The 13,151-nt window shown below is 33.7% G+C and overlaps 1 protein-coding gene across 1 annotated transcript; it reads left to right on the top strand.

Moving 5' to 3' along the window:
* Nucleotides 1-2,155: 2,155 nt before the first annotated feature.
* LOC126721095 (wall-associated receptor kinase-like 1) lies at nucleotides 2,156-9,468 on the top strand. Its single transcript, XM_050424106.1, has 3 exons — nucleotides 2,156-3,067; nucleotides 6,800-6,973; nucleotides 8,160-9,468. The coding sequence occupies exons 1-3, from the start codon at nucleotides 2,215-2,217 to the stop codon at nucleotides 9,359-9,361; spliced, it is 2,229 nt and encodes a 742-aa protein (XP_050280063.1). The 5' UTR covers nucleotides 2,156-2,214; the 3' UTR covers nucleotides 9,362-9,468.
* Nucleotides 9,469-13,151: the final 3,683 nt, after the last annotated feature.

Raw genomic sequence — 13,151 nt, 5'->3', positions numbered from 1 at the left:
ATACTACAAGTTTACAACTATAATATAAAACTGTGGGTCCCACTTGGTAATGATTAAAAAAATAAAAAATAACAACTTTGCTACACCTACACGGAATAGAAATCAGTACTAGCATAGAACTCTGAATATATATATATATATATATATATATATAATGCAAACAAAGCACTCCTCCCATCAAAAAGAAAAGAAAAAAATTCTTTTCACACCAATCTCTTTCTCTCGATCTCAGAGTTTCTATGGAGTTTTTAAAAGCATTTAAGTTGGGTTTTTAAGTGACACATTCAAATATTCACAGGTATGTATACTCTTAATACTTTTACTTTGATTTATTTATTTATTTAATTTTTTGAAGAATCAAATTATATGTTTAAACTGTTTATATTTAGATGGATCTTTTGATTTGACTATTCTTAACTATAAATTTATAATCCAAATTATATGTTTAAACTATTTGTATTTATAATGATCTCTTAATTATTTGACTATTCTTAACCATAAATTTATAATTCAAATTATACATTTAAACTATTTGTATTTATAATGATCTCTTAATTTGATTATTCTTAATCATAAATTGTATTTATTTTGTTATTAATATTAATTAATTTTTTTAGATTAAGATTTTACTTCCAATCTTGTCTTTTAATATTGCCCTCCCAACCTAAATTCCTGGCTCCGCCATTGCTCATTGGCCAAGTTTAATAATTAACTGTTTCTTTAAACTCTGTTGAATTCTAAAATTCAACTATTACACCAAATAACCAATCATGGCATCCAAAATAAATGAGCATACCCATAGAGGCATTGACGCACAACCACATCTAGTAAACCATAAAAATTAAACTAATATATATATACATATATCAACCAACCCAAGCGATGGATACAATTATTTCGCTTGGGTCATCACAGAAAAAATTCACATGGCCTTCTCGAAATCGGTCTTCGGTTCCATTTATGTGAAACCCTCATCAAAAATTCAAATATACATGAGCCAACAAAACAACGTCCAACGAAACAAACTCACTCAAACGGTTATATTATAATCACGATTTTCAACTTTAGCCCAGAGAAGAAGATTCATAGATTAACATTGGCACACACAACGTCTACTAAGAAGAACCAGAAATTGTAAAACAGTTTCAGAGAAAAACAAAGTTTCAGAATATATAAAACAATACCATTCCCACTATGGGTCTGTTTAGCAGAAAACTGTTATTTATAAAATCACAAAATTCCTTTAACAATAATCACAAAAATAAATTAAGAAACCAAAATCTGCTTTAAGATTGTTGGATATATTTCAACAATTTACATTTGTGATTAACAAAAAGGAATAACATACAGATCTAAATATAAACAATAACATAAATAGATGTAATAGACAAAAGCAATAAATAGATACTCTACATATAAGAAGAAATCTCCAAATAATTATAAACTCACAGGTCAAATGCGTGAAGGATGAATGAATCAGATCAAGTCTTGTGTTTGACACAATCTCCTTAAAGCAGATTTCGCCCCTCACACAACCTGCTTTGAGACTCACGTATATCTGCCTCCTAGAATAAAATGATCTAAAGCATAGAGAAGAAGCACACACAGTCCAAGCTCTGCGAATTATACTATGTTTCTTTCTCTCTCTTTGACTCAAATGAATGCACAAATTTTTTTTTTTTCTAAAAGAGTTTTTCAAAAAGTTGTTTTTCATGAATGAGGGACTATGAAAATATACATTACTAATTCAAAAAATAAAATAATCAAATATTATTATTAATTGGATAAGTGGGTCCAGTCTATACATGCATGCCTACAACTCAACCCAATATCTAACTCAAAACTCATATTTTCTATCTTTTTCTACGTAGGACTTAAGGATTCTCACCACTTTAAAATCATATTCAAATGAATTCAATTTCTCATTCACTCCGCACTATTTTTCCAACACAAAATTTCTTCATCTATCGCCTTCGCTTTCACTTCTAGAAATTAGAAGAGAGAATTGTGGGTCATCCAAATGAAATAAATTTTCCAACTAATTTTAATAGGTCAATAAAGACTGCTTGACATTGATATTGACTTTTGTTCTTCTACGGAATTTCCAAGAAATATCTAGATATTTTAGTCCCTGATCATAAAAGTGAGGGCTTGGCCTTGCTATTTCACACTCACATTCATCAGTGAGAGAGGTCTGAGAGAGAGAAATCAGAAATGGCAATGCGAATGGTGGTGTTTCAAATAATTGTCTTATTGGGGTCAATGAATGCATTTGTAAAAGCAGTGGGTTTGGTAAACAGTTCAAAATGTAGTGAAGCAACCTGTGGGAACGTAACCATTCCATACCCTTTTGGAATAGATACTGATTGCAACATGACCGCCTTGTATTGGATAAATTGCGATCACAGTTTCAGTCCTCCCAAGCCTTTCTTGGCGTCCATAAACCTGGAGGTTCTGGATATTTCATTATTAGACGGCACACTTCGCGTCAACTATCCATTGCTTTTGGGTTGTTCTGATACAAGTTCCGAATTTGTCAACTATACTTCAAGAGGTCTTGTCTTCTCCCAATCCAGAAACAAATTCGTTGCCATGGGTTGCGACAATTTTGCTTCATTGAATGATAAAGAAGATATTGTTCTTTGTGGGTGCATGTCTGTTTGTAATAACAAATCCAGAGAGACGAATATCAACAATAGTTGCAATGGCATCGACTGCTGCCAAACTGCTATCCCAGTTCTCGACGTCTATCAAGCATCTCGAAGGTCAATAGCCACCGAGACTTTCAAAATTAGCTCAGCACCTTGCAAGTATGCATTCATAGTAGAACAGAAGTGGTTCGAGACCAATTTAACAAACTCGTCTGAAGTCCAAAATATGTCCCACGTTCCTGTGGTATTGGAATGGCGCATCGATCCAAAATTATTTCCTCTTGTAACTGGAAATAACCAGTCAGATGAAGAAACCTCAAGCTATGGTTGTGCTAATCGTTCTTCAACTCTTACATGTTCTTGCAAACCAGGCTTTAAAGGAAATCCCTATCTGCCTCATCCTGAACGATGTGCAGGTAAACTACTTCTCACCTCCGTCTATTAATTTTACTCTTGTAAATTAAATATTCATCACATCACATGTTATTGTTTTCTTTGATAACTTTCATGCCCTGCCCAAATTAGTTATAGAGCTGGATCAGACCACAACAGACAGTGTGGAGGAGAGAAAATACATTTCATGTTGTCATCTATATATGATTCAAATTCCATCTCCTAACTATATTAAATTATCCAAAAATAAATAAAATAAGATGGCTAAAACATTTTTTTTCATTTGGGTGTATCATTTATATGAATAATTTATTTGGGTAAATTACAGTAAACTACCTTTTGAGAAAATACCAAACGCATCTACAACTTGTTAAAAATGTCAGTTTAGTCCTTCAACACAAACGATAATTTTTTTTTTTTTGAAGGGAACACAAACGATATTAATATCTACCGTAAATAACAAAGTTTTCTATAAAAAAAAAAAAATTAAAACTCAAATCTGACTCTCTCTCTCTCTCTTCTTTTCTATTTCCTAATCTTACTGTCTCTCTCATAAGTCACAACTTTCTTTTTCATTACTTATCCAAATCTTAAAATTTTGAATAGTCCATTTATGGACCAAAGATTCATTCTCTGAAATTTCCTTCCTTTTTCTTCTTAAAATCAACAACATAGCAGTGCTTCTTCTTTTCTTTTTCTTTTTGGGTTCTTTTTTCTTCAAAAAAATAATTAACAAAAAAGGTAATTATTTTGCTACTTTGTGTTTGGTATCCGAGAAAATCAAAGAGAAAACTAAAAAAATCAAAAGGAAAAGCCTTAGAAAAAGACTCATCTCCTCCATATAGTGTTTGGAAGCAAAGAAAATCAAAAGAAAAAGAAAAATCTCCTTAAAAACAAGCCCTTTTCTCCTCCACAAAGAAACCCAGGAAAACCCATTCACACTAGCCAAGGTCCTACCTCCACAACAAAATTGTCGTCAACCACCAAGCAAACATCAAAACTGCTGATACCCATGTCAGCCAAACCCAAATCCAATCCCACCACCGCAAGATCTCCACACCAAAATAGAGAGATAAGAGAGAAAGAGGATCCATCATCCATCATCAACAAGATTTAGACAACCAAAGGCAAAAAAAAAAAAAAATTTGAGAAAGAAAGAGAGTGTTAGATGAGATTGTGAAAAAGAAAAGAGAGAGAGAGTCAAATTTGGAAATTAAGAACAAAAATTGAGAGAGAAAAAGAGTACGGTGAGATTAAGAAAAAGAAAAAGTGAGAGAGAGAAAGAGAGAGTCAAACTTTGTTATTAACGACAGATGTTAACACCGTTTGTGTTAAAGGAAGAAATTGGCCATTTTTAACAAGTTATGGATGTATTTGGTATTTTCTCAAACCTCAAGGTAGTTTACTATAATTTACCCTATTTATTTCTTCTTTCTTTTTTCTTCATTTTTTCCATTCTCTTGGCTTTCACACTTATAATATCCTTTTGAGTCCTAAATTTCTCCTTGAATTTTCAAATTCATTAATATTCTCCCTAAAACTTTCTCTATTCTATAGTACTCCGTCCTTCAATAATTACTTCTTTAAATTTGAGTGAAGGGGAGTATATGTAAGAGTTAAGTGAGAGTCATGAACGGTGCACTTGACTACTATAAGAAAATTAAATTGTTAATTTTCAATTACAAACCTTGAGATTTGGGCTAATGCCAATCAGGTTCAAAACTTTTCAAAACTAACCAATTTTGTCCATAAAGCTAAATTAGTCCCTAAACGCTATTAGGCCAATTAGTCAATTTTCTCAACTGTCTTTAGGACTAAGTTGGTTTTAGGAACCAAATTGATCACTTTTGAAAAATTTTGAACATGATTAGCGTTAACCCAAACCTCAAAGTATGTTAATGGAATTTACTTAATTGTTAAATACATACTACCAAATCAATATATGAATTTTATTCTTCATACTCGGTAGGTTGTGAAGGTTGAAACTTTCAAAGGATTGTTAAGACTGGCCAAAGAGTGTTAGCTTCGATGGTAATGAACTTTCAAATTCATCAATTAGATATTTTAAAATTATTCATCTTAACAATTTAGAAAACAATACCTCTCTCACAAGCATACATCCAATCTAAGGGGATATTTGGTTCGTGTAATGTTAGATTTCTAGAATCTTAATCTATGGAATTACATTTTAAGTTTTTAACAATATAAGATTCTAGTGTTTGAGCCATTAGTAACATTCCCATCATATTTCAAGGATTTAACATTCCTATAATTGATGAGTTCTAGTTAGCTCAACTGATAAAATCTCTTGTAGTCAAATAAGAGATCCGAGATTTGATCTCCACCTACACGAAGAAAAAAAAATGATGTCTTAGTCTGTTGATAAAGAGCTATTATTAGGAGTGAACACCATAGGTTAAAACCACAGTTATTAAACCCAAGCCAACTTGGCCGGTCACACCAAAAACTTGATTACCCGGCACCTAAACCGATTCAAGTGTTAAAATGGATTGTTTAAGCATAAAACCTGGTCAAACCAGGCAAGTTTGTGGCAACTCAAGTAACTCGAATGGGTTTATAACTCGATTGGGTTTGTGAAATTTGTAAAATTACATCAATAGGTCCACTTTATTGAATTCTTTACTGTTTAATGTGTTATAATATGGTAATTTGAAGAGGAGAAAACCTAAAGAATTTATATTAAAAAAATGCACTTATCTGTCTATCTACCTACCTCCAAGACTCTCATCTCCTATTAAAAGTCCTATTAAAAGTCTACTCTGTTATTGTGAAATCTTGATTTTGAATTATAATTGCCAGTTTAATTTAGGATATGCCTATTTTTTTAATTTACATATTTATGTTATGATTTCTCAAACTTATATATATATATATATATATATATTAAATTAATTGACCCTACGATTTAATCGATAACTCACTAGTTGAACTAATAACCCAATGACCTGATTCATAGACTAGGTCAATGTCTGAATTGGGTTTAATAAATAACCTTGAAACTGTCTCTCAAAAAAAAAAAATCCTATAATTGGTTAATAACATTTTCATGAATAATTTCAAATTTTAAGGGTGGTTTAGTCATTTTAGATGTTTTGTGATTTTTTTTTTTTTTTTTTTTTTTCCTAGGCTTCTAGTGCTTTAGGGGTATTTTGGTTATATTAGACGCTTTGCTACAATTATTTTAAAGATTTGGGGTTTAATTTGGTCATTTTGGTAGTTTTAATGGTATTTTAATTACTTTAGACATTTTCTAGTTATTTAAGTCATTCCATTAGTAAAAAAAATATAAGATTTTCGTCATCTAATTACTGTAATATTGTTGTAAATTGTAATGTTTGTCACATTACAATGAATCGATCACCCCGCAATTTAATGTGAGCTTGGGGCTGGACTACCATTATAAATAATTAGCCAGTTCTTGTTTCAAATTCTTAGAAATTAATGGTTACACAATATCCACACTATCATACCAAATGTCCATACATATTTTACACCTAATGTGAAAGAGTGTGAAGACAATTACCATTAGAATACATAGAAAATCGTTGTTTTTGGATGATTGTCAACTTGGCTTTTTGAGTTTTGTTCCTCAATGTTCTAAGAGAAATGATATGTCTACAACATTTCTACAACATTTTTACAACAAATCCTAAGTGGCAAGTTATTACTAGTTGTTATTTTTACAACATTTCTAATGCTATGTTTCATGTTTGTCATTACAATTTACATGTCAGATATTAACGAATGCATAGAAAATTCCACACCGTGTTTGGATTTCTGGAATAGCTCTTCGAGGGACTGGAATAAGAATAACGATTCGAGCCTCCGCTGTGTAAATACTTATGGGTCATACAATTGTGTAGAAATCATCAAGCCTTCTCCTCCTCCGACCAAAGCGATCACAATAGGTATGTCTTTTTAGTTTTTACACTCAGAGATCTACAATAATAATTGCAAGAAGGATTTTTGTTAGCCCGCAAGTATTATTATTGCATTGGTACAAGATTTTTGCCTTTTTTATTATATAAAAAAAATTAAAATTAAAAAAACTTTCTAAAATATCTTAAACGTGACTCACTGCTTCATTTTTACTATTCTGGACTACTTCTTATTGGATTTTTGTCTTGAGAGGATTCATGTCTGAATTAAGGGAACTTTTTCAAACTACACTTGATAAACACATAAACACGAGTCTAAAAATAAAAAAGATCGTGAGAAAATTACTAGCTTAAATGTTCCAATCAGTACAATGGGAATCCATGATTGTCCTCAATTGAACTACAAACAGATAATAAAGAGACAACTACTGAATAAAACTACTGTCACGTTATGCCCACTCTAAATCCTATCATTTATTCCCACGTTTGGGAGATTATGAAAGAATGAAATGAAAAGTAATAGAGAGAATGAGAGATCATAATGGAATAAAATGTGATGTATTTTTTCTTAGTGTATTTGAGAGTTTATAAAAGAAGAAATAAAATAAAAAGAAATATACATTTTTTTTTTATACGAGATAGAATTTATACTCTAACCTAATCTAAGTGTATATGTGTGTGAAGCTTCCTCTTGGAGACTTGAACCCCGACCCTTGCCCCTCACACCCCACAAGCACTTATACTTGTAGAGTGACTATCGCACCAAGGGTGTGCGGTGGTAACAATTTTATCAATGTATCTTTTACAATATATTTGCATTTTATTTTTATTAGGGATAAAATTGGTAGTTCATCTCAGTTCATTAAAAGAATAAGTATTATTTACAATTTTGGGAGGAATAGTGTTTCCTAATAATCATTTCAAATAAAGAAATATTTGGGAAAATTACACTTTCCCCCCCCCATAAACTGCACCCCATTTTACACTTACCCTCTTCATCAACCTGAATTAGTGTAAAAGGGAGTATAGTTTAGGAAATAAAGTGTAATTTCCCATAATCTTTTCCCTTCATCCACCCAAGTTAGTGTTTCCTTCTCTCCTATAGTTTGCCTAGTTTTTTTTTAGCATTAAGAGAAGATGTGTCTCTGCTTTACACAAAATTGTTATAACCTTTACTACAATGAGTAATCCTTTTCCATTTAATTGTGTTATGCAGCTATTAGCACAAGCCTTGGGCTACTATTTTTGCTAATTGGTGGATGGTGGTCCTACAAAGCAATAAAGAAAAGGAAGAACATTAAACGTAAGGAGAAGTTCTTCAAACGAAATGGTGGCCTATTGTTACAACAACAATTATCTTCAAGTGAAACCAATGTTGAGAAAACCAAATTGTTTAATTCAAAGGATTTGGAAAAGGCCACTGACAATTTTAATGTGAATAGAATACTTGGTCAAGGAGGACAAGGCACTGTCTACAAAGGAATGTTGGTAGATGGGAAAATCGTTGCAGTAAAGAAGTCCAAGGTAATTGATGAAGAAAAACAACTTGAAGAATTCATTAATGAAGTTGTCATTCTTTCACAAATTAATCATAGGCATGTGGTTAAACTACTTGGTTGTTGTTTGGAGACAGAAGTTCCTTTGCTAGTTTATGAATTCATTCCTAATGGAACTCTATCCCAATATCTTCATGTCCAAAATGAGGAGTTTCCAGCAACATGGGATATGCGTTTACGAATTGCCACAGAAGTTGCAGGAGCTCTTTTCTACTTACACTCAGCGGCTTCCTCGCCCATTTACCACCGAGACATTAAGAGTACAAACATACTCTTAGATGATAAGTACAGAGCAAAAGTAGCAGACTTTGGGACTTCAAGATCCATTGGTGTTGATCAAACTCACTTAACCACAGTAGTACAAGGCACTTTTGGATACTTGGACCCTGAGTATTTCCAGTCAAGTCAATTTACAGAAAAGAGTGATGTTTATAGTTTTGGTGTTGTTCTCGTTGAGCTTTTAACCGGAGAAAAAGCGATCTCTTCTACAAGGACATCAGAAAGTAAAAGTTTAGCCACATATTTCATTCACTCAATAGAGGAGAACAATTTGTTTGATATTATCGATGCTCAAGTGATGAAGGATTCTAAAAAAGAAGAGATCATATCAGTTGCAAACCTTGCAAAAATGTGCCTAAACTTGAATGGGAAGAAAAGACCTACAATGAAAGAAGTTGCAATGCAATTGGAAGCAGTTCTAACGTTGCGAAAAGCTTCTAATGTTCAACAAAACCTTGAAGAGGTTGAATGTGTTAGAAGTGAAATGTATGAGCAATGGGATGTCATTTCTACATCAACAATGTCAGGTGCAGACAATAGTGTAGCCTCATCTTCAAACACTCTCCCATTGTTATCTTTTTAACTAGTTGATGTTGTGCGTGATGCGTGTGTATGCTATAAGTTTATTTTTGAATATTTGATTAAAAAATATTTTTATGACCAATTTATAATACTCATTAATTTTTATAATATTTGAGAAATAAACTTCAATTATTTACATGTTATTAGGAAAAGAGAAATGTCAATTTTTAAGATTAATATAATTTATAATATGAATTTATTGTAAGATTATTCATGTAAATCGGAAAATATTTAATTACTTTTCCAACTTAAGAACAAGATTATTCTTTTTTATAATTTTGGTTGTATGTTAATTTGATTTTGTTGAATTTTGTTTTTCTTTTCTATGATTTAGTCACATGGTATAACCTTAGGCTACTAAGGTGTTAAACAGACTAAAATAACAAAATATAAACTTATTGGGTATAAATGGATTTTTGCATGTGTGTGTGCGTGTATACAAATCTTTGAACCTTATTAATGCATTAAAATAAATGTATCTATCAGTATATATATAAATGTATATATATACTCTGCACAATGTAGGCGAAGTATACATAAGGTGATATGTATATATGCAATTAAAAACAAAACAAAAAAAAAAATCTCCATTATCAAAATGAAAAAAAATAAAATAAAATAAAATAAAAAATCAACCTTTCTCAACAATTTTTTTTTTTTTTTTTTTTTTTTTTTTTTTGAGAAAAGATAGAAAACTTTCTCAAGAACTCAAAAGGTAAGATGAGGGAAAATTTCATTCATAAAATAATATTACAAAATTTTGTGCATCATCAAAGTAAATTATAATGTTACAATTAATCCTAAAAACAAATTTTTTTTAAATCTAAACTCTATCCAAGAATCATAAAAATGGGTAAAAAAAAAGTATAATTAAAGAAAAAAGAAAAAGAAATTGAAATAAGTACTTTTAGGACCTAAAACCCATAAATGTCTACCTCCACCCCCCAGTTTGAAGTTTGAACTATATGCTAGTCTCCAGTATAATTGTTAAACCTATGGAATCAGGAAGGCAATGGAAAAACCGGTTTTATTCTCTCCTTTCAATCACATTGCTCAAGACTTCCAACAACTAATCAAAGAATTCGAAAATGATGATATCAACCTATGTTTTAAATTTGGAGCAAAATCCCTGTTCCCATCCAGGTCCTATTTCAATGCAAACAGGCATAACTGGACCATGATTTCGGCTTGAAACCCATTTTGACATCTAGTTTCCATTTGGAATGCATGAAAATATACCATTTGTTGATGCCCATTTTGACAAATGGGCCCAATGGCAGAAGAAGCCCAACAATATGAAAAAGGAAAGCAGTAAAGTAAAGACTATTAGGGCAGAATGGCAGGAATAATGGTCCACAAGCCCACAAGATAATAAGTGGCTTCAAAGAAAGCAAAACGGGCAGAGGAAGCCCCAAAGGATGAGGTAATTAGCCCATGTGAATTATAAGAAATAGAAAAAAACGAAAAAATGGGCCAGAGGAGCCCAAAGCAAGGAAGTAGTAAATGGGATTAGTTCAAAAGCCAATAAACTCAAAGGCAAAGGAGGTGGTAATTGGGCCAAGGAAGCCCAAAGGATTTAGCAAATGCCCATGGGAATGTAAGAGGTAAGAAAGAATGAAATAGGCCAAGGATGCCCAAAGAATAAAATGGGCCAAGAAAGCCTGAGGCATTGAATGGACTAGCCAAGCAGGAATACTAGGCAATAAAGACTAAAGGAAGTAATACTATGAGAAATTAGAAAGGAAGACACTACAGCCCGCAAGTCCAGAAGAAATAACAAGGCAAAAGGGATGAATGATATCATAACAAGAACAATGCAGTGGCGTGGTGTGGCAAGAGCACCAGCCAGCCCACAAACAAAGGGTAAAAAAAAGGGGGCATAGGCCGAATTAAAGAAGAGAAAGTCCACACCTAAGTAGTACCTAGCCCGAAGAAGAAATGAAATGCAGAGAATGAAGACCTAAGAACTCATTCATACCACAAGAGTTAAACAAATACTAAAGCGTGTAGCAGGATCAAACAAGCTTGAAGGCAATGGTAAATGTGTGAGAGCCAGAAAAGCAAAGGACTCATATGGAAGTAGGGCATGCACACAAGACTTAGGCACTATTTACCTATACCCAACCAAAACAAGGGACGTGGGCCATGGGTCAGCGGTAAGAGAGGGTGTGGTCTTGTAGTGGGGAGAAGGGGTAGCCTATTTTGGGGTTCCCACTCAAGCTCTTTTGGGGGACATATCCTGCTGGGATGGCATCTCATCCAAAAGAGGTAAACATGAGCTGGTGCCACTAGATGCATGCTATAGGAGTTGGTAAGGGAGAGGATTAACCCTTATCCGGAGGGGAACGCCAAGGGAGAGTAAAAAACAAAAACAAAAAACTACTTTTGTCTAGGAATGAGGCGTGGCACAGCCAACATAGTGTAGAGGTGGTGGCTGGGCAGCCGACAGACCAGTGGGCAGTCCTGGAAGGACACCCAGAACGGGCCAAAAACGGTTAAAGGGGTAAAAGTGGTAAATCTTGTCACGGCAGGTAGTATAAAAAGGTCATAGACGTGCATAGTACAACAACAACAATGAAGGGAGAAGAAAAATAGAAAACCAAGAATACTGAAGAAAAGTATGAGCAATAGGAGTAAAAGTATGCATCAGTAGGCTACCCAATTCTCTTCCTCTTAGTAGCCCACTCTCTAACAAGTCAAGACTCTAAGACTAAGTCATCTAGGTCCATTTTCCAGAGTGAGTAACTTCTACATTGGAGATATTTTCCCTTTTGGACTTGAATCTGTTAAAGGGTCAAGTTCATTCCTTTAGCAGACTACTCCTCTTTTCCTTTGCCATCGGTAAGTAATGATTAACATGACACCTCGTTATTAACCTATTCCTACCATAATCGCGTACTAATACTTCTTCCTTTGTGAAACTATTCACGTATTATTGTTGTTAGCAAAGAAAGATATTTTAGTTAAAGTATTTTAGCTATCCTATTGTATTGTATTTTCTTGCTATGACACCTGTAACAGTTATTCCTACCGTGGGCACGTGAACACGCTTAAGATTCCTGCTAGGATGCGTCAACACAAGGAAGGCCCAACTTGTGCACAAGCTGGCCTAAGTTGCATCTCAATTAGGTCAGTCCCGACTCTTCTACCCAGAATCATAGGACCGTGGTACAACAGCAGCAATCCAACCCAAGATGCAAAAAAAGCCCACCACATTTAAATTGGCGACTCCACTAGAGAGTTGGGAAAAAGACAAGGAAAGTAGATAAAGCCCTCACAAGTTTTGCCCCCAAGATCAAAGACGACACGAAACATGAGTTTTTTGCCCTCGTAGACAGAGTCAAGGCCAACCACACCCCACCAGCACTAAACCAATCAGGCAAAGGGTGTTAATGTAGTGGGGGTTAGGCCGTACAGCAACAAAGAGTTCCTGCTGACAATACCAACTTTTTTATCGAGGTGCTGCAATCTATGCAATATTCCCAGCAGCAACTCAAGGAAGAGATTCGCCAAATGAAGGCAGACAAAACAAAAGAGAAAGGAAGCCAGCATGACCCAAAGCATGCGGCAAACAAGGAAGAAACCCCTGTAGAGGGTGGCCCGCAGAACGCAAAACAGCATTTCATTACCATTGTCGAAGTTGCAACACTTTTAGAGCAAGAAAGGGCCAAAGCGCCCAAGGAGAGATTCTATGCATGAAGGCCTCCTTACCTACTGAGGATAGTTAGCAAGCCATATCCTGAGAGATTTAAACCGCGAACTTTTGCACAATACGATGGCAAAAGAGGGAG

This window comes from Quercus robur, chromosome 4 (genome assembly GCF_932294415.1).
Source record: "Quercus robur chromosome 4, dhQueRobu3.1, whole genome shotgun sequence".
NCBI classification, from domain to species: domain Eukaryota; kingdom Viridiplantae; phylum Streptophyta; class Magnoliopsida; order Fagales; family Fagaceae; genus Quercus; species Quercus robur.
Note: the sequence above shows the minus strand (reverse complement) of the source record. Positions and strands in the feature narration are given on the sequence as shown.

Coding starts and splice junctions, on each gene's coding strand:
- LOC126721095 (XM_050424106.1), top strand. CDS start 2,215: ATGGCAATGCGAATGGTGGTGTTTCAAATAATTGTCTTATTGGGGTCA. Junction 3,068..6,799: donor TCATCCTGAACGATGTGCAG/GTAAACTACTTC, acceptor TTTACATGTCAG/ATATTAACGAATGCATAGAA. Junction 6,974..8,159: donor GACCAAAGCGATCACAATAG/GTATGTCTTTTT, acceptor TGTGTTATGCAG/CTATTAGCACAAGCCTTGGG.